The sequence below is a fragment of the Pantherophis guttatus genome, chromosome 10, assembly GCF_059756535.1.
Source record: "Pantherophis guttatus breed Tessera chromosome 10, ASM5975653v1, whole genome shotgun sequence".
Taxonomy (NCBI): domain Eukaryota; kingdom Metazoa; phylum Chordata; class Lepidosauria; order Squamata; family Colubridae; genus Pantherophis; species Pantherophis guttatus.
The window spans coordinates 8,925,917-8,946,258 of record NC_142072.1 but is presented as its reverse complement, the minus strand read 5'-3'; the positions used below and the strand labels follow the sequence as shown (position 1 = coordinate 8,946,258).

Below are 20,342 nucleotides of genomic sequence, written 5' to 3'. Positions count from 1 at the left end.
GGGGTGACATGATAGCAGTATTCCAGTGTTTGAGGGGCTGCCACAAAAAAGAGGGCGTCAAATTATTCTCCAAAGCACCAGAGGGCAGGACAAGGAACAATGGATGGAAACTAATCAAAGAGAGAAGCAGCCTGGAATGAAGGAAAAACTTCCTAATGGTGAGGACAATTAACCAGTGGAACAGCTTGCCTCCTGATAATGGGGGTGTTCCATCACTGGAGGTTTTTAAGAAGAGATTTGACTGCCACTTGTTTCAAATGGTATGGGTTCTCCTTCTTGAGCAGGGGGCTGGACTAGAAGACCTCCAAGGTCCCTTCCAGCTGTATTCTACTCTATTTAGGTCAGGGGTCTCCAATCTTGGCAACTTTTAAGACTTGAATTCTGGGAGTTGAAGTCCACAAGTCTTAAAATTGCCAAGATTGGAGACCTCTGATTTAGGTGACAAGAGACCACCCAGGTCATAGAGTCGGAGAGCCTTGCTTTCTGAACCGGAAGTACGCTCTAGGAAAATCTTGTTTGGTTTTCCGCTAGAAAGCGCCAGAAACTCCGGAAGTTATATTGTGACCACTTAAGTGTGCGCCGGAAAGGAGAGAAAGTCGGTATCGGACGCTACTAGAGTAACCGAGCCTGACTGAAGAAGTCGAGCCATGGCGGCTCCTGCGATGCCGCCCCCGCCGCCCCCGCCGCCCGGAGCCCCCCCTGGGGTGCCGGGAGGGGCTCCTGGGCAAGGAGCAGTGGTGGCGGCGGGAGGCGCGAAAAGCGGCGAGGAGAGACTGAAGGAAATGGAAGCCGAGATGGCCTTGTGAGTAGAGGCCTGAGAGGAGCTTGGTGTATTCCGGGGGTTTGTGCAAAGCCTCCTTTGAATTGAGCTCAGCCTTTCGGGTGACTTCCTATACGTGCATTCCTATAATCCCCAATTCTGAGACGCGTTTCTTGGCCTTACGGGATCTATAGCTCCAAATATCAGTCAGATAGTTAGCAGATAGATTGATAGATGGTAGATAGATAGAAAATAGATAGATAGTTAGTTAGTTACTTAGATAGATAGATAGATAGATAGATAGATAGATAGATCATACATAGATACCATAGGTAGACAGAGAGACAGACAGACGATAGAAACCATAGATAGATTGATGATAGGTAGGTAGGTAGAATGGATAGATAGATAGATAGCATAGAAAAATAGATCATACATAGATACCATAGGTAGACAGACAGATAGACAGAAAGATGATAGATAGATACCATAGATAGATAGATGATAGGTAGGTAGAATGGATGGATGGATGGATGGATGGATAGATAGAATGGATAGATATATAGAATGGATGGATGGATGGATGGATGAATAGATAGATAGATAGATAGATAGATAGATAGATAGATAGAAAAATAGATCATATGGATACCATAGGTAGACAGACAGAGAGATGATAGATAGAAACCATAGATAGATTGATGATAGGTAAGTAGGTAGAATGGATAGATAGATAGATACCATAGATAGATAGATAGATGATTGATTGATTGATAGATAGATAGATAGATAGATATCATAGAAAAATAGATAGATCATACATAGATACCATAGGTAGACAGACAGATACACAGAAAGATGATAGCTAGAAACCATAGATAGATAGAAACCATACATAGATACCATAGATAGATAGATGATAGGTAGGTTGGATGGATGGATGGATGGATAGTTAGAATGGATATATAGATTGAATGGATAGATAGATAGATAGATAGATAGATAGATAGATAGATAGATAGAAAAATAGATCATACATAGATACCATAGATAGATAGATGATAGGTAGGTTGGATGGATGGATGGATGGATAGTTAGAATGGATATATAGATTGAATGGATAGATAGATAGATAGATAGATAGATAGATAGATAGAAAAATAGATCATACATAGATACCATAGGTAGACAGACAGACAGACAGATGATAGATAGAAACCATAGATAGATACCATAGATAGATGATACGTAGGTAGGTAGGATGGATGGATGGATAGATAACAATACTTCATTGGCCAAGCGTGTTCGACACATAGGTGCATAAGCGCTCATTGTACACGCAAAACAACAAAGTAATCATTAATATCAAAGTAATCATAACCATAATGATCATACCAATAAGAGAAAGTAGTGGAATATATGAGAAGGATAAAAGTAATGCAGCCATACTACATGGGTAAATATACTTAGACATAATAATAAATAAAAAATATACTTAGACAGAAGGTAGTACTTTTCTTTGCATAATGTGTCCAAAGTAGGATAATTTGAGCTTGAATTAATTTGTTCAATGATCCATTGGTTTGTTTTCTTGGTTGTCCAAGGTCAAGACTTTTCCTATCCTGCTTTCTTAAACACGGAATACTGTGGCTTGCATGATTCTAATCTGATCTTTGTAGGTATAGACACATCGCAGCATTCTGGATATTTTTTCCAGGGCTTTTATAGTTGTTCTACCAAGTGCTCATTTGCAGCGTGTTTCTTGACTGCTTGTTCCTTTACTGTTGATTGTTGATGTTAAAAGGCAGAAGATCTCTACCATTTAAGTATCTTTACTGGCAGTTCTAAGCCTGGGCCTTCTACCTGTTGTCATTTGTTTGGTCTTTTCTTCTTAAACATAAAGAAGAAAAGACCAAACAAATGACAACAGGTAGAAGGTCCAGGCTTAGACTTAATTTTAGTCCCATACTCTTTGACTTGGGGGAGCAGTGAAAAATTGAGGATTTCTTTTGCCTGTAGTTTTCAATGTTTTGAAACTTGGAGAAAAGACAGATGAGCATTCTAGGAAACTGAGTTGGGAATCTACAACAGCTTGGATAAGCTGCCTGAGTATTTATCCCTAGTATTTCCCAGTTTAGATAAAGGCTCAAAATCTGTCTGTCTGTCTGTCATTTTGCCTCTCTATGGACCATTCACTAAATTTCATAGTTCAGTGGAAATTTAATTTTGTTTTTTGGACTCTTCAGGGAAGGAACATAAATCTAATCAGGGAATAAAGCCAAGCAACTGATTATAATTGCTGTTGAGATGAAAGTAAAATGTTTGAATGTTCAAAAATGAAATATGCCTCCTGATAATTACTTATAGGTTTGAGCAGGAAGTGCTTGGAGCTCCTGTCTCTCTGCCTCCTGTTGCCTCTGTGGTAGAAGCTGTGCCAGTTGCTCTAGCAGTACCAGCGGTAACTGCAATGCCCCCTGTTCCGGTCATCCGACCCATCATTGCCACTAACACTTATCAACAGGTGAGCAGTTTGTTTAATTGTATTCTTTGTAATGCAAGAAGTGCTAGAATATTTTCAGTGGAATATTTAAAATCAGTACTACATTTTTTTTGTAGCGTGATGTTGTAAATTTTTGTACATGGCTATTCATCTTATTTTGCTACCATCTAGTCTTTCATTTTGTTATCCTCATGCTCTCCAGGTCCAGCAGAGCTTGGAAGCCCGAGCAGCAGCAGCTGCCACAGTAGTTGCCCCTATTGTGGCTCCTCCAGTGCCATTTGTAGGCCCAGGTATGGTCAGTTCCAAAGCGTTTGGCTAAACAATCATCTTTCTGCCCCCGCATTAACTTCATCAGTGTCTTTAAGTGAGAAAGATATTTATTTCTGAAAGGATAGAGGTGCCTCACTCCAGTTTAAGTAATATCGTTTATTGTACTCGAGAAACTCTTGATTTTCATTCTTAGAATATTGTTTCCAAAATATTGATTTAAGAAAACCCCAAAAGGAGGGGAAAAAAAAGAATTAGGATAAATCAAACTAAGAGCTGAAAACAGTGATGTTCAAGAATAGGTTCCCCTCGCATACATATGCTAGTAGTTCCCGACTCTAGGGGGCAGCGGTCATCTCCGTTTCAAAGCTGAACAGTCAGCGCTGTCTGAAGACATCTCCATGGTCATGTGGCCGGCATGACTAAATGCCAAAGGCTCAAGGAACACTGTTACCTTCCCACCACAGGGGGTCCCTATTTTTTTATTTGCATTTTTTACGTGCTTTCGAACTGCTAGGTTGGCAGAAGCTGGGACAAGTAACAGGAGCTCACCCCGTTACACGGCACTAGGGATTCGAACCGCTGAACTGCCGACCTTTCAATTGACAAGCTCAGCATCTTAGCCACTGAGCCACCGCATCCCTTGTTCAAGAATGCCCTGTGCTATAAAGCTGCTGAAACAAATAGTTTTCATCTGGTTTAAAAATATGGGTCAGGTTAAAGGCAGAGATAGCATATTTGAAATGAAGAAGCAGAGATGCCTGTATATTCTCAACAACTGCCACTGAAGCAGAACATGCCTAATAGGCCTCTTCAACGGATCCAACATTTGGAAGGATGGCGTTCTTTTAAGCACCTTGGTCATTTATAATAGTTTTCCTTGACTAGTTATAGGTCCATTCGACTACAGTTTCCATGATCTCAGCCATTTGGATTATGTGATCTGGAATCTGATTATTGTACTCCAGCATATTGGCAGAAACTTGGTTTGGGGAAGACCCGTGTAAGGGTTTTAAGGTAATAAACAGCATTACAAATTGAGCCATTGAACAGATTTGAGGGGATGCAAAAGAACATCTCTTTAGTGCCATAGATGACAACGTAAGGTTAACTATGTAGGGCACTGTTTTCTGCTCCAGGAATTTAACCTTTCTTCTAACCTGCCCGACAGTTCTGTTGTACATGCATTCTCCATCAATTTTGGATTTGTGTTGCAAAAAAGCAAGATGGAAATGACTGCAAGGGAATGATCAGGCTGGTGGAGGAGGGACAGGCCCCATTCCTCCTCCCCTGCACCTCACTTAGGAACCAAGTAGGTGTCAGAGCTGGGCAACCCTGTTCTCTGTTCCCAATATACAATCTCAGTGAACTGCAGGAAGAATAGAATTTTCCACTCCTCCAGTAGGCTAAGAAAATTACTTGTAAAATAGAAACCATTTGCTTCAGAAGGAGAGTTTTCAAAGCATCTTTTTTTCCTTCCAGCGGTTCCCCCACAACGTCCTCCCATTCTCCGGCCAACCTTTGTGCCTCATGTCTTGCAGCGGGCAGGTAAGTTTTCCTTTTCCTTTTTAAGCCCAGTAGATGGCCGGAGCCTGTATTTTTCTACCACTGTTTTTTTTTTTTTTTAGGTGGCCCTCGGCCGATGGCAATGCGCCCACCACATCACCAGCCCATGGTAGGGCCTCCAATGCCAGGCCCTCAAGGCCCCCCGATAATGATGGGTCCACCAATGCAGAGAGCACCTGGTCCACCCCTTGGGAACATAGGACCAATGCGACCTGGACCCCCAGTAAGTACCTTTTGTTCTGGCCCAGCCTTCACCAGCCCCATTCAACAGCCTACTTGTCAGAAGAAACCCCTTTTTATTTAGAAAGGCAGGACTACATGGCATTCACTGATAAAATTCTAGGTCACACATCTTTGGGTGATTCACAAGCCATAACAGTCTCTGAGTTCCCCTGCAGGGAGCCTCAGTTAGCACTTCAATCCCAATACGAAGAGTCCTGACCAATCTGGATAGGGGCAAGGAAATCCTGGCAAGGAATCCGCCGGAGGGAACTCTTCTGGAGCATGAACAGTTGTCTCTGACAACTATGTTTCCCACACCCCTCCTCCTCATCCCAGCCAGGAGAGGGGCTTGTTAACCTCTCCTTCTTTTCCTGCACTTCTCTGTGCCTACGCGCATCTGGGACAGACCCCAGCTGTTCCTCCCCCTCACTCATCTCAGGCCCCGGAAACAGCTGTCTCTCCACCTGAGTGTTAGTAGATGGGCCGTGCTCTGCATCTGGCTCCGAGACCTCCTGCTCCTCAGATCCTTCCGCAGGCCCTGATGGTAACCCAGGCACCCCCTCCGTCTCCTCTGACTCATCTGATTCCATCGGACACCACCTTTCTCTCTTAGAGCAGGGAGGGTACCAAGAGCTATGCCAAGTTTTGAGACCAGTTATAAGGTGGGTTTGGAATTATATGAAGAGGGTTTGTCAGTATAAATGGAAAGAGCAATACATGTATAGGTGTGGAACAGACAGTCCTCATTTTAATATCTGACGACTGACTGATACTGTCAGTCAAAGGAGCGGTAAATGTATTGACTGGCGTGTCTTATATTTATATGGTTGCCCACCTCCCAAGAGCCTAACTTTTATATTATCTACACTGAATTGTTTTTTTTTTTTACTGACGTTAATAAATCTGAGTATAAGTCCGCATACTCAAGATTTAGTCTGCTGTTTAAGACTTGAATAGTATTCGATTTTTAACTTTTAACTCCTTAAATGTATTAACTTTGGGGTTTTTTTAATGAAAGAATATTTCTTCTACAGTTTAATTACCTTCATGTTTTTTCTCTTGATACTGTGTTTTGTTATACTTGTTTTTCTTTTTGATTACATGTCAAAAAGGAGTAAACCATTTTTAAAACAAGAGTTTATGCAGCACATTGTGACTGTGTTCTGCTCCTTGACCAGGTGGGGCCAGGCATTCCTGTTGGCCCTTTAGCTCCACTGGTGCCCGTTCCTCGGCCAGTGGTGGCCCCTCCGAAAGTCAACCCCACAGTCATCCAGGCGGCTCCTACAGTATATTCTTCTCCACCAGTGAAAAAGCAAGAGGTTAGTGAATCTGGTTAAATTTGTACTCGAGTCCCATTATCCTTTCCAATCTTCTTCTGCACCTCCAAGGAGGGAAATGACTTGGAACCACTGAGCTTCCTTAGCGGATCACAGGAAAACAAGGTCTCCAGTAAGTGCTGTGTCGAGCCCGAATTTGACATACGTGTAGCCATTTTGTTTAGCTCTCTATTATACTCATTTATTTCTTTTCTTTCTCTTTACTATGTAAGGGGGGTTTCCAGGCTCGCCACATTCTTAAGGGGGGCGGGGAAGGAGCGAATAAATATTGAGGATTCTTTTGGTTAGATGACTTTCTTTCCCGTGGGAACAGAGGCTGCTCCTGGTGAGAATGGAAGGTGGAGTTTGAAGACACCGGGAAATGTGGATTGAGTGTTTATTGGAAAATGTGACACTTGAGGGATGTTTCTAACTTGCAGTATTATGTGGTGTAATTTTCGGTTTCTGTCAGATCCGGAATGACAACAGATTTTGCCAACAGACAACAGACTTTTGCTTACCAAAATAAAAGAAATTTGTTTTGGAAGATGGACTTTGCCTATTTTTGTTTTGAATGGGTTTTATCACTTGAAAACCTGACATGCTGCTCCTGGCTCCTGAGCCTCACTGACATCTTCCCTCTGCTTCTGCAGGAGGAACATCGAGAGCCTCTGCCACCTGTGGTGGAGGAGAAAGAACCAGCTGGGGCTGAGGAGCCCGTGATAGGCCCAAGTATGCCAGAAACAGACATGATCCCAGTTGCGGACTCTCGGCTGCCATCGCTACGTGGCCATGACCTGGCACCTACACGAGGGAAGCGGCCCCGAGGAGCTGATGCTGGATTTGTTCCGGTTGAGGTAATAAACAGCGGTCATTTCTCTGTAGAGGCAATGAGTAGTTTTCTCTTGAATGTCCTTGTCTTATTTGTATGTTTTTCTTCAAAGCCGTTGAGAGTTAAGTATTTCTGGGATGGAGGGAGCAGGGTGGGGGAAGAGAGAGAGAGACCATCTTCACACAACCTCTTGGAGTGAGCCAGTTTGGTGTTGTAGTTAAGGAGCTAGACTAGAAACCAGGAGATTTAGGCATACAAGCCGGCTGGAAGACTGGTGCCTTCTCTCTCAGCCCAACCCAGCTCACCTTACGGTAAAGATAATGTTGATGCAAGATTTATATAATATGTAAGAGGCAGGAGGCAGACATAATTGTAATATCTGTTGAAGAAAAGATTGGAAGTCATATTTCTTAACTTTAGTCCTTCTCTTTTTTTAAATCTTTGCTTTGCTTTTTTTTTTTCCTTTTACTCTTTGAAATTTTTAACAAATAAATATTTGCTATACATTTTTATAAATAAATAAAAAGGGAGAGAACCCCATTGGTATGAAAGGCCAAAGTCTAAAATCTTGGGGAGCTAAATGATTAAATTCAAAAGCCACCAGCACATGTGCTTGTTAATATGCTGCAGGAAGGGGCGCTCTATGAGGACATAAGGACTTTACTGATCATGAGAAGCATCCTTCCAGCCTTACGCTTCCTGTTCTTAGACTAGCTAGAGAAATGCCAACTAACCAGGTGTGAAGGTAATGCTTTAATTCCCTAGGTGCTAAATCCTTATATTGACTTAATTGTCATTGTATTTGTATTGTGTGAGTGAGCCTGGGAGATAAGAATTGTAATGAATGGCCTGAGATAGGTAGAGGTTTGTGCGAAAAAGAAGTAGGAAAGTGTGGCTGTTTTTGTTTCCCATGTATGGTTTACTCTCTAGCCTGCTGGGCCAAGGACAGTCTTCAGTTTCAGATATGTTCTTAAACATTTGTTGTTGTTAGTTGCGAAGTCGTGTCCGACCCATCGCGACCCCATGGACAACATTCCCCCGGGCCTTCCAGTCCTCTACCATCCTCTGGAGTCCATTTAAGCTCATGCCCAGGGGTGGTATTGACTTATCTTCACTACCGGTTCGCAGATGTGAGCACGACACCTCTGCACATGCTCAGGACCTTCTGTGCATGCACAGAGCATCAACACAGGACATGATGACGTCCTGGCGGGTGAGCGAAGCCTCTCGCAGCTGCCGCTACCAGTTCGCCCGAACTGGATAGAACTGGCTGAATACCACCATTGCTCATGCCTACTGCTTCAGTGGTTCTTCAACATAGGTGAAGTAATTGACATGTTTCTTTTTGCCTCCCTAGCCGGTCATGGAGAGCACGCCTGAAGACAAGAAGAAGACAAGGCAGGAGAAGTTGAAGCGTTGCATCCGTACTGCTGCTGGGACCTGCTGGGAGGACCCAAGCCTTCTTGAATGGGACGCTGGTGAGCATCCAACTAGAGTGGGCCAATCAGTAGACAGTGGGTGTTGAGGCCACGATTTTCCCTCAAGCCTAACATTGGCATTAATTTTCCTTCACTGACTGGTGTTTGTCAAATGTATGGACTTGTAAACATCTTCAGAGTCTCCCAGCATAACTCAGCCTGCGTATCAAACCAACTCAGAATGCGTGAGTCTTGAATAAACCATGCTTTTTGAGATTTTGTTTGTTTTGGTGCCACTGAGTCAGTCTTGACAAGTCCCTGTAAATTTCTTGACGAGGTTTTCGGAAGTGGTCTGCTATTGCCTGCTGAGAGAGAGGGACTGGCCCAAGGATACCCAGCTGATTTCATGCACAAAATAGGAATAAAATTCCTGGGTTCTAACTTGGTGCCCGCAATCATTACCCTAAATTGGCTCTTTTGAGATTGGCTTCAGGGGGGAAAAAAAAAGTGAAATATAATGATTCCTCTTCTGGAGAGGCAAGAACCATGAAAAGCTACAAAAAGGAATTTCCTGAAATTCTGATTCATGTCACCTTGTATGAATGCACATTGAAGGTTTTTTGTTGTCTTGAGGACTAAGCAAGGACTCTGCATTATCCTTCCTTTCTAGATGACTTCCGGATTTTCTGTGGGGACTTGGGCAATGAGGTGAACGATGACATCCTGGCCCGGGCCTTCAGCCGTTACCCATCTTTCTTAAAGGCCAAAGTCATCCGGGACAAGCGCACTGGCAAAACCAAAGGCTACGGCTTTGTCAGCTTCAAAGACCCCAACGACTATGTCCGTGCTATGCGAGAAATGAATGGTGCGTGTGAAGTTCCCCCATTTGTTGACGGTGAGGGTAAAGCTGTCCATTTCATCCCGAGAAGATATCCTCCTCAACTCCCATTGGAGAAACAGAATCAACTCCCATCTAAAAATGAAGTAACCAGTGATAAAAATGTCCTGTCTTTTGAGAAAACCCCAAACATCAACTGGCTACTAAGTCCAACCACGATTTACTGTATTTTTCGGAGTATAAAATATACTGGAGTATAAGACACACCTTAGCTTTTGGGGCGGAAAATAAGAAAAAAGCTGATTGGTGGGTGGATTGGCCACCTGGAATACCCCCAATCAGCTGTTCCCAGAGGTGAATTTTAGCAACAGGTTCCTTGGTTGTGAGCTCTGTGCCTTGCTTTTTTTTCTGCCTCTAAAAGCCTCTGAAATAGAGCTTCAGAAAAAAAAGCTTTTTTTCTGAAGCTCTGTATGGAGGCTTTTTTTCTGAAGCTTCTTTCAGAGGCTTTTATTCTGAAGCAGTATCTACTCTGTTCAATCTCCTTTCTTTGGTATTAGTATATAGATTAACCTCTTCTGATCTGTGTCATTTTCCAGATTTGTTAGCATAGTTTGGTTAGAACCTTTACTGCTGCTTCTTTTGTTGCTTGCCATATTATTTTAGATAAAAGCCTTTCAGAGGCTTTTTTTCTGAAGCGTCGTTTCTGAGCCTTTTTTTCTGAAGTTTTCAGAGGCTTCTTTCAGCCTCTGAAATCTCTGTTTGGGAGGCTGGGCAGAGCTACATTCGGAGTATAAGACGCACCCTCTTTTTTTGGGGGGGGGAAAGGTGCGTCTTATATTCCGAAAAATACAGTTAACTCCCAATCTGAAGTATAGCTCCATACAAAGTCTGTTTGTTTTTTTTTAAAAAGTTGTGCTAAATTGCATCTGTTCCATTTTAGGGAATTCAAGTCAAATTCCCACATTGCAGTTATCCTTTAATGATGTGGTCCCTACATAAGAATAAAGTATGGTTTGTTTAACTGGCTGATGAAATGCACCCCTGTAGCCCAAGTGATCTCTAAGCCATTAATTACAGTTTCACATTCCTCAATAGCGAAGTTAATATGACCGATAACTCCGAAGGAAATAAGCCACACGATCACTTGGGTGTAATACATGAACCCAGCTAACCTAGTTGTGCAGGTAAATTACATTTGCCAGCTTCATCTCGATACCTTCCAGGTAATTGCGGACTTCCCTCCCCCTTATAGCTGCCCTTAGATATTAGGGGTACTTCCATCCCAGGATGACAGGAGCTTGGGTTAATGCCTGGCTTCAGCAGACGGGCATTATATTAAACGTCCCCACCAGGTGGATTTGATTTAAGTCAACTTGATGTAAAACATGATTTAAATCACTAGTAAAAAGGCTTGATTTAAATCAACTCGATTGAAATCGTAATTTTTAAAAAGGAACGGTCATCTCTGTCTCGCAGCAGGGGCTCATCCTCTGACCCACTGTTGACTCGCCAACAGTCCCAATATTGCAGAATATACAGCCTCATGCATCATAACTAGGCTCCATTTCCTGCTCAATAAACTAAATTATTAATGTATCTTAAATAGAAAAGTATCTTTAGATAGATTTTTTTTACTCCAAAAGCATTTTATTAAAATAAATTTGATTTAAATTTTAAAAAATCCGATTTAATTTTTTTTAAAAAATGATTTTTTTTTAATTTATTTTTTTTAAAAAATCATCAATCTTTATCCACTCTGGTCCCCCACCTTCACACCGTTTCTTGTTCTTTTGCGGCAGGAAAATACGTGGGCAGCAGGCCCATTAAACTGCGCAAGAGCATGTGGAAGGATCGCAACATCGACATTGTGCGCAAGAAACAGAAAGAGAAGAAGAAGCTGGGCCTCAGGTAACGGGACAGCAGTCGCTGGGACTGTGCTTCAGCCATTCACCCAAAGCTGAGGAACTGAGCTCTGGGCCTGCTGGAGAAGATGCAGATTTTGAGAACTTGGGCAGTGGAGAGGGGCTTGGGATAGCACAGTCCCCCTCCCCGGCCTGAGGCTCACATGCATGGAAGCATTGTGTGCTTTGCACCCCGTTCCCCAGACTTAACTGGCTTTCCTGGTTTGATAGTTAAGAAACCACAACTTGTAGAGTCTTCTGGGTGTATTTTGAGGGGAAATAACTTTTGTGCTAAGTCAATAAATTTATGCTTCTTCTTTTTTTTATTATTATATTTAACTTTTGTTATCTTTCCCTTACCTAAAGAATCTTGTTTTCTTGAGGCTACCTTGATTTTCAGACTGGTGGTGGTAAGAATCTGCTTATAGATTTTATATTTCCAGAGACAGACAGTTGTTGGGGAAGTCGAGGGAAAGAGTTTCATGGCCTTTGGAGTCCTGCTTTGTAGGTTTTGCAACAGCAGTTTGGTCAACCCTCTGTAGTAAATAGAATGCTGGACCAAACCTGACCAGAACACAACTTTCATATTAATTCTAGAAGTTTACAAAATGTTATTTTCTGGAGCATAGCAGAGCTCTGTTTGAAATTAGGTAGATTTCAATGTGAGCCTGTTCCATGTATTGCTGAAGTCAGACTCCCTTCTCAGAATACTCCGATTACCCCGTAATAGAATGTTTCCTTAGCAATAGCAATAGTATTAGCACTTAGATTTATATACCGCTTCATAGTGCTTTACAGCCCTCTCTAAGCGGTTTACAGAGTCAGCCTGTTGCCCCCAACAATCTGGGTCCTCATTTTACCTACCTCGGAAGGATGGAAGGCTGAGTCAACCTCGAGCCTGATGAGATTTGATCTGCCAAACTGCTGGCAGCCGGTGATCAGCAGAAGTAGCCTGCAGTACTGCACTCTAACCACTGCGCCACCATGGCTCTTACTTGTTAGATGTTAAGCATATTGGTGAGCAATGTTATCTGCAACGTTGAATCATTTTATAAAGACCCTTGGAATCAGGGTGGGTTTGATTTAAATCAAGCCGATTTAAATCACGATTTAAATCACTAGTAAAAAAGGCTTGATTTAAATCAGCTTGATTTAAATCGTAATTTTTAAAGAGAAACTGTCATTTTCATCCTGCAGTGGCTCCTCCTTTGACCCGCTGTTGACTCACCGACAGTCCCAGTATTGCAGAATATACAGCCTCGTGCTACTTAACTGAGCTCCATTTCATGCTGAATAAACTAAATTAATGTATCTTAAATAGAAAACTATCTTTAGATAGATTTTTTACTCCAAAAGCATTTTATTAAAATAAATTTGATGAAAATAAAAAAAATCTGATTTTTTTTTATTTTAAAAATCATCAATTTTTATCCACCCTGCTTGGAATATTCAACTTGATCAGAATACACCAAGACTATTCTTCCTGGAAAGGTCATACTAGGACTTACCATATTTTTCAGAGTATAAGACGCACCGGAGTGTAAGACACAGCTTAGTTTTTGGGAAGGAAACTAGGGAAAAAAAATCTGCCTACCAGGTACTCATCTGGCTAGCGTCCTTGGTCTGGTCTTCTTCAGCACATTAGTTTGCTGGGTTTTATCCCCTGCTTGGGGATAAAAAACAGCTTCTAAGGCACAGCTGAGAGTCCGAGCAAAGTGTGATCGCGCCTCACTAGCGCCTTGTTAAAGCACAGCGGGAGAGTCGAGTTGAGGGAGCAGGCAAAGCTGGGAAGATGCTTCACTCACTAGCACCTCGATAGGGCTGAAAAAAAGACGCACCCAAATTTTCAGCCTCTTTTAGGGGGGAAAAAAGTGCGTTTATACTCCGAAAAATACCGTAATTCACACATCACACTAAAAGCACAGTCACTGGTTTTACAGAACATGCTAATGTAGAATCAGACAAATTGTTTGGAGCTAAGTAAAATGGTATAAAAGCGGTAGGGATGTAGTACGCTTGTAGCTTTGGCCGGTTTGCATTGTACTCCGGCAATGTTGAAAAAAAATTCCATAGGTTCTGTAGCCCCTCATTTTTCAGCTGTCCTGTGTTAGCTGTGCTGTTGACTCTGGGCACCCACAGCTTGGCATACCTAGTTAAAAGAATTAGGTGCTGAGTAAGGGTGTAGTTGAAATGGACACAAAAAATGGCGGCAATCCTTCCCCGCCTTCCAAATGAAACGGTGAGGTTGGGGACAGGAAGCGTGCTGAATGCAGACTTGTCCATTTGGTCTGCATCTATCAGAGAAATGGTAGACAATAGAAAATGTTTGTTGTTTTCAGTGAGAAGGGGGAGCTTTTTGAGAGAGGGTGGGAGGGGGGTCAGAAGGGAAGCAGCCTCCCCCTCACCCCCCCAAGCTGTGGCTGCTGCATTGTTCTTTCTCTCTGTGCTCTGCGTGTCTTAGAGGAGGTGTTTGTATTATCCTAAGGCTGAGCAAACAGGAAAAACAGCCAAAGAGCAGGAAGCAGATGGGAGAAGCTTGGAAAAGCAGGAGCTTTGACCCTAATTGGGGAGGAGATTTATGGGGGCAGGCAGCAGCTGTTCAGACAGATGAAATTCCATTGACCAAACAAATAAGCGAGCAGGAGGTGGAAGGGGTTGAAAGATTACAAAAAGCTGAAAAAAATTCTTTTGGGCTTAAGTAGCTCTTAAAAAAATGTGAAACTGCTTTAGAAGATGCTCAGCTATAGTGAGAGAGGGTATAGCTATATGGTGTGTTTTTTTTTAATAAACAAAACCAGAAAACAGTTCCTGATTTTTGCAAGTCCCCAAATAAGGTGGTTCTTTCCCCCGCAGCCCACATCTCAGCTAAAAGAGGTGGTATCCAGTGGTGAAATCCAAATTCTTTTACTACCGGTTCTGTTGGTGGGCATGGTGTGGCTTGGTGGGCGTGGTAGGGGAAAGATAGTGCAAAATCCCCATTCCCTCCCCACTCCTGGGGGAAGGATTGCAAAATCTCCATTCCCACCCCACTCGGAGGCCAGCCAGAGGTGGTATTTGCCAGTTCTCCAAACTGCTCAAAATTTCCGCTATCGGTTCTCCAGAACCTGTCAGAACCTGCTGGATTTCATCCCTGGTGGTATCTCTTTTCTTTTAGCAAGCAGTCCGTGAGCAAATTTGAGAGGTTCTTCGTTGTGAAAATTTGGGTCAGATCAGCTTTCTTGACAACAGAGTGCCCACAATTCTCATATTTCTGTACAGTGCAAACACGGACTGCGATTATGTCTTAAACCAGATCGTGTAAGTCCTCCCAAAATCCCCAGGTAGAGGTTTCTATAACCTTTAGTGCCTTCCTACCAACTGGGATTATATCCTTAAACCAGAATTTCTCAACCTTGGGAACTTGACTTCAACTCCAGTGTTGGCTTGGGAATTCTGGGAGTTGAAGTCCACACATCCTTTGTAAGTTCCCCAAATGGAGAAATACTGGTTTAAGTGAAAGGCTTTAGGGAAATAGTTTTGAGGATTAAATCTGAAAGAAGTCTCAAGAATGGATGGATTCTTCTTTTTTTTTTTTAGCTTATGGATCCACACCAGCCTTCTCTCTGGTCAGCCCTACGTGTAAGGTATAAAAGTCAGTGAGAGAAGAAATGAAAACACTGGGAAAATTGATGGGAAAATTGATGGGATTTTCTGAGCCATTTCATTTTACCTTGTAGACATTTCATTTTTCCTTATAGACATTTCATTATCTTTCTTAGTAACCTAGTGGGTTAACTTCAGCATAGGTAAGAATGCCAATCTCACAAAGAGCCAAACCTGAGCTATGTTTATTTTCCATTATCAATTGAAAGCTTACTGGGCCGCGGTGATGCAGTGGTTAGAATGCAGTATTGCAGGTTTAAACTCTGCCCACAGCCTGAAGTTCGATCCTCATCAGCTCAAAGTTGACGCAGCCTTCCATCCTTCCAAGGTTGGTAAAATGAGGACTCAGATTGTTGGGGGGCAATAGGCTGACTCTGTAAACTGCTTAGAGAGGGGCTGTAAAGCCTTGTGAAGCAGTATATAAGTCTAAGTGCAATTGCTATTACGCAGTTCCTCAGTGGCAGCGTCTGCAGCAAACCTTAACGATGCCAAAACGATGTGTCCCAGCATCACAAAAGTCCGCCGTTCCCTCTTTGTGCCCTAACATCTGGCACGAATCCATTTACTTGCAGCATTTGATGATGTCGTACATTGTGGTCCTTGCACTCTCACCGACGTGCACGTTCCCCACATTCCTTCCAGGGTGTTTTTCCGTCCGTCACCCAAGTGTTCCTGTGACTCGCCCATCAAATCCACAGCGCACTTAAATCACAACACAACTTTTAATACACAGTAAACCAGTACAAAATGATAAAAGAGTTCTAGAACAGAGAAGTGGGGGTGTGGTTGCATTGGAGAGGGGAAAATATTCACAAAAAGTTAAGTGCAGTATTGTACATCTCTGTGTTGCAAAAGGTAGTTAAATTGATGCAGATGTGGTTTTGTGGGCTGCAGGAACTATCCTGAGGTTCCATATTCGGGTAGTCCTTAACCATTCATTTGATTACCCAAACTTACAACAGCACTTAAGTGATTTATGATCTTTTTTTCACGCTTTATAGCCACTGCAGCATCCCCATGGTCACGTGATCAAAATTCAGACACTTGGCAACTGGGATGTATTTATGACGGTTGCAGTGTCATTTGGCGACATTCTGACAAGCAAAAGTCCATGGGGAAGACATCATTCCCTTAATAACCGTGTTATGAACTAAACAACTGCAGTGTGATTCGCTTTACAACCTTAACGGCATGAAAGGGGCAAAACTCACTCGATGATGGTCTTGCTTAGCAACAGGAATTTGGGGCTCAAATTCATGAGTCGAGGGCAAACCTATACTCTGTATGTTGTAAATATTGAGTCCAAAAGCAGGGGTGTCAAACTCGATTTCGTTGAGGGTCGCATCAGGATTGTGTTTGACCTTGGGGGGGGTCAGGTGGGGCATGACCAGCTCAACGTCACTTGTGTCGGGGTCGCCTGGGGAAGCCCGAGTGCTGCGCCAGCAAAAACGGGCTCCTGAGCTCCATTTTCGGTTGCGACGGCCTCCTGCAACCCTCTGCCAGTGAAAACGGGGCTCGGGAGAACTGTCTGCAGCCCCCTCCCAAGCTCTGTTTTCACTGGCAGAGGCACCATGGGCTGGTCCCTCGCTGTCCCACCACATGGGGTGGTCCTGTGGGCCAGATCTAAGCACCCCTGGGCCTTGAGTTTGAAACCCCTGGAGTAAAGGAATATTTTCTGCGGAACAGTCATTCCTTCCACCTGGGCTGGGGTATGTGTGTGTCACTGTATCTTTGGAATGATATAAATACTTAAAAGTTTGTTTAAATCCTGATTTGTGCACATAGAGAGTGTCCATACATCAAAGTTGCAAAACTTGAGCCGTTTCTTCCACCAGGCAAAACAGTCCTACCTCTCAACGAGTGAATTTTCAGCATTTAAAACTAGAAAAATAGTTCTTTAAACACTAGGGAAAAAGATTTTTTTAAAAGAGAAGCATCATCATTGATAAGAACTATTTAGTAGCAGAGCGATCTGTCTTGGGCAGTGGTGCATTCTCATTAGAGGTTCTACACTCACTGGGGTTTGTCTAGAAGCCATCTAGACAAATGATTTTAGAGAGTCTCTTAAATCAGAGGTCTTCAAACTTGGCAGCTTTAAGACTTGTGGACTTCAGCTCCCAGAAGCTGGCTGGAGAATTCTGGGAGTTGAAGTCCACAAGTCTTAAAGCTGCCAAGTTTGAAGACCTCTGCTCTAAGTGAAATGGGACACACCAGGACACACTGGTACGTGAACCCTTTGCTCCACAGCAGTGTTTCTGAACCTCAGCATCTTTAAGTTGTGTGGACTTCAACTCCCAGCATTCCCCAGCCAACGTGCTGGGAAGGGTGAATTCTGGGAGTTGAAGTCCACAAGTCTTAAAGCTACCAAGTTTGAAAACCTCTGCTCTAAGTGAAATGGGACCACCAGGACACACTGGTACGTGAATCCTTTGCTCCACAGCAGTGTTTCTGAACCTCAGCATCTTTAAGTTGTGTGGACTTCAACTTCCAGCATTCCCCAGCCAACATGCTGGGAATGGTGAATTCTGGGAGTTGAAGTCCACGCATTTTAACGCCGCAGCATAGGTTGAGAAATGCTATTCTGTTGGAGCAAGATCCTTTAGTCTCTGTACACGCAACTGCTCGTTACACCATCGCTACCTGACTGTTTGACTTGATACCCATAGGATCATAGAGTACGATGCTACTGCAGCCTAGAAGTGGTGCATTCCAGTGTGTATAATAATAATACTGAGGTATTCCTATAAATAGAAAGCTAGCACAGTAACCATACTGTTCGTTTTAAATTTGCAGGTAGCTCTTTCTAGGGTTAGGGTTAGGGCCATGTTTTTCCTGTTCAGTCCACCCTACAGTTTCAGTAGTTTATCCGCTTATTGTGCTTCCATTGAGCCATCTGTATTATGAGTGAAAAGAGTCCAGAGTCCGTTCACACACACACACCATTGTCGTCATATGAAAAAGTTCTGAAATTCCAAGGAGAATTAACACTTTATAAGAGCAAACAGAACTATAGTTACTTTTTGCTTCTTTCTTTCCCCAAGAACTTCCAATCTTTGCCAGTCTGGACCAATTGAGATGCATTGGAACAACAATTTCCATAATTCCAAAAGAATAAACGTTTTAACTAGCTAGCTGAGAATTATGGGCCTCTTAGGTCCACACCTCTGGGATGTTCTCGTTTTGAGAAAGCAAGTCTGTTGAATTTGGTCCTTATTTGAAATTGAATTTGGAAGAGTTGGTCTCCAAACTGAAAATGATTCAGAAGGCCCTGCTGAAAACAGCTGCAAGTTTTCCCATTATATCACTAAAGGGACCCATAGAGTATAGGTGGTTGGGGGGGGGGGGAATCAGAAAATCTCCTTAAAATACTTAAGAGAGATACTGGTTTTTAAATTGAGAAAAGTTCCTGGAATTCTTGCTATCCCCCATACGTTTTAATAAATCTGACTAAAGAAAACTCTGAACTACAATTTTTCAGGTTTTGGCAGTTCCCAAAAGCCTTCTAGTACTGCAACTGAAGTATTTTAATGGCTCACAGCAGCACCAGAGGGAAAATGTTGGACATTTGGGCTAGACAGGATTTCCACTTCTGAAAAGATTAAAAATGACTGTAATGTAATAGCCAAAGTAATGCTTCTCAACCTTGGCAACTTGAAGATGAGTAGATACTAACTCCCAGAATTCCCCAGTCAGGATGCAAGATGTTAACCAGCATGCTGAGGGGGATGAGGGATTGTGGGAGTTGAAGTCCACACAACTTCAAGTTGCTAAGATTGAGGAACCCTAGCCTAAAGTGAGAACCTCATCCTTGCCGCTACTTCATATACAAAGAAATATATCACTCCTGCTTCCGTAATGTACATGGTGTAATACTAGGTGGCGGGTGGGGGTGGGGAATTAAGCAAGCTGAGGCAACTCATCTGTGTCTCCTATAATTCTGAGATCCGGCCTATCTCTGCAAAATTCAGGCGTTGATAGCACAAAATCTGGTTGGTAAAAGTCTTCCACCTTAAGTCCATGAGTGGATTAGAAGATGATCACACAATTATTTTGGTAGCGCAGCAGAACAGTGCCTGCTGGTGGCGGGGAGTGGTACTGCTCTCCTCCCTGCCCTCTTTATTCATGATGGCCACGAATACGTTCAAGATGATATTCCCTGTATCCCAGTTTCTGGGTGTGGTAGGATGTTTGTATAATGAGATCTTCTGGTAGAAGTTCAGGTAGCTCCAGGACTTTCTGGAGATTAGAAGAAAGAGCCCAAGTGGTTGGTAGCCTGCCTGGACACAGGGGGGTTCTGGTACAGGTTTCCCGCTGTGGAATTCCAATACGGGGCAGGTGGGCCAAAAAAACCTGAGGATGAGGCGGGCATCTGCGTGCTATGGCCCAGGCCGAAGCCCACCTTCTGCTGGTGGTAGGGGGGCAGGTAAGGCAGTTCCGTGTGGTGGTATTTGTAAAGGGCTGGCTCACCCGGCTGCCCCTGCTGAGCTTGGTTGATGCCCTGGAAGTCGAACTTGTAGGCGTAGCGTTTGCCGTGCACTTTGGTCATGATGTTCTTGTCGTAGTAGTAGCGCAGCGCCCGGCTCAGCTTGTCATAGTTCATGTTGGGCTTGCTCTTGCGCTCGCCCCAACGTCGCGCCACTTCGTCGGGATCCGTCATCTTGAACTCACCGTTGGTCCCCTCCCAGGTGATGCAGCTGGAATTGTTGCTGTCCGAGAGCAACTCCAGGAGAAATTGCCACAGCTGGATCTGACCGCTACCTGTCGGAGACAGAATGACTCTTTGAGCATCGACCTCCGCTTGTTCCTGGGATGACCAAGACGCTCACACTCCAACCCACCTTCTGCTGGGCCAAGAGAGATCTTGGGGGTGGGGTGGGGATGGGGGGGGGCTAGTTGGCAACTTTCTCAAGTAGACCAGACAGGTGAACGCAACCAGATGAGCTCGTTCTACTTTTATTTTAAGTTCTACTTTAACAAAAACCTTGCAAGTCTGAAAGTAGACTTCTCCCGCCATCTGTCGGTGGGTGAAGTCTCCCAGTCCATTGACTGCTTTTCCAGGCAGAGAGAAGGCATTCCTTCT

At 43.4% G+C, this 20,342-nt stretch overlaps 2 protein-coding genes across 11 annotated transcripts in view; one reads left to right on the top strand and one right to left on the bottom strand.

Moving 5' to 3' along the window:
• The first annotated feature begins 548 nt into the window (after positions 1-548).
• Positions 549-11,954, top strand: RBM42 (RNA binding motif protein 42). The gene is made up of 10 exons (XM_034423685.3): positions 549-802; positions 3,128-3,281; positions 3,463-3,550; positions 5,010-5,075; positions 5,156-5,316; positions 6,494-6,634; positions 7,285-7,488; positions 8,821-8,941; positions 9,552-9,746; positions 11,519-11,954. Exons 1-10 carry the CDS (start codon positions 648-650, stop codon positions 11,629-11,631), a joined length of 1,398 nt encoding a protein of 465 aa, XP_034279576.1. The 5' UTR covers positions 549-647; the 3' UTR covers positions 11,632-11,954.
• Positions 11,955-15,965: 4,011 nt separating this feature from the next.
• Positions 15,966-20,342, bottom strand: part of LOC117669340 (retroviral integration site protein Fli-1 homolog) — a 32,616-nt gene continuing 28,239 nt past the window's right edge. For 6 of the 10 annotated variants that reach the window (XM_034423687.3, XM_034423690.3, XM_087876138.1 and 3 more), the window contains one exon: positions 18,232-20,020. In XM_034423687.3, the coding sequence (XP_034279578.1) occupies positions 19,506-20,020 (515 nt within the window). In that variant the 3' untranslated portion in view covers positions 18,232-19,505. Of the gene's footprint in view, positions 20,021-20,342 lie in introns of all 10 variants that reach the window. The other 4 variants (XM_034423686.3, XM_034423688.3, XM_087876141.1 and 1 more) reach the window with 1 other exon arrangement.

What these genes read in the sequence shown, in the direction of transcription:
- RBM42 (XM_034423685.3), top strand. Translation starts at nt 648, where the DNA reads ATGGCGGCTCCTGCGATGCCGCCCCCGCCGCCCCCGCCGCCCGGAGCC. An exon ending in ATGGAAGCCGAGATGGCCTT is followed by an intron (nt 803 to 3,127) that starts GTGAGTAGAGGC and finishes AATTACTTATAG; the next exon opens with GTTTGAGCAGGAAGTGCTTG. An exon ending in CCACTAACACTTATCAACAG is followed by an intron (nt 3,282 to 3,462) that starts GTGAGCAGTTTG and finishes CATGCTCTCCAG; the next exon opens with GTCCAGCAGAGCTTGGAAGC.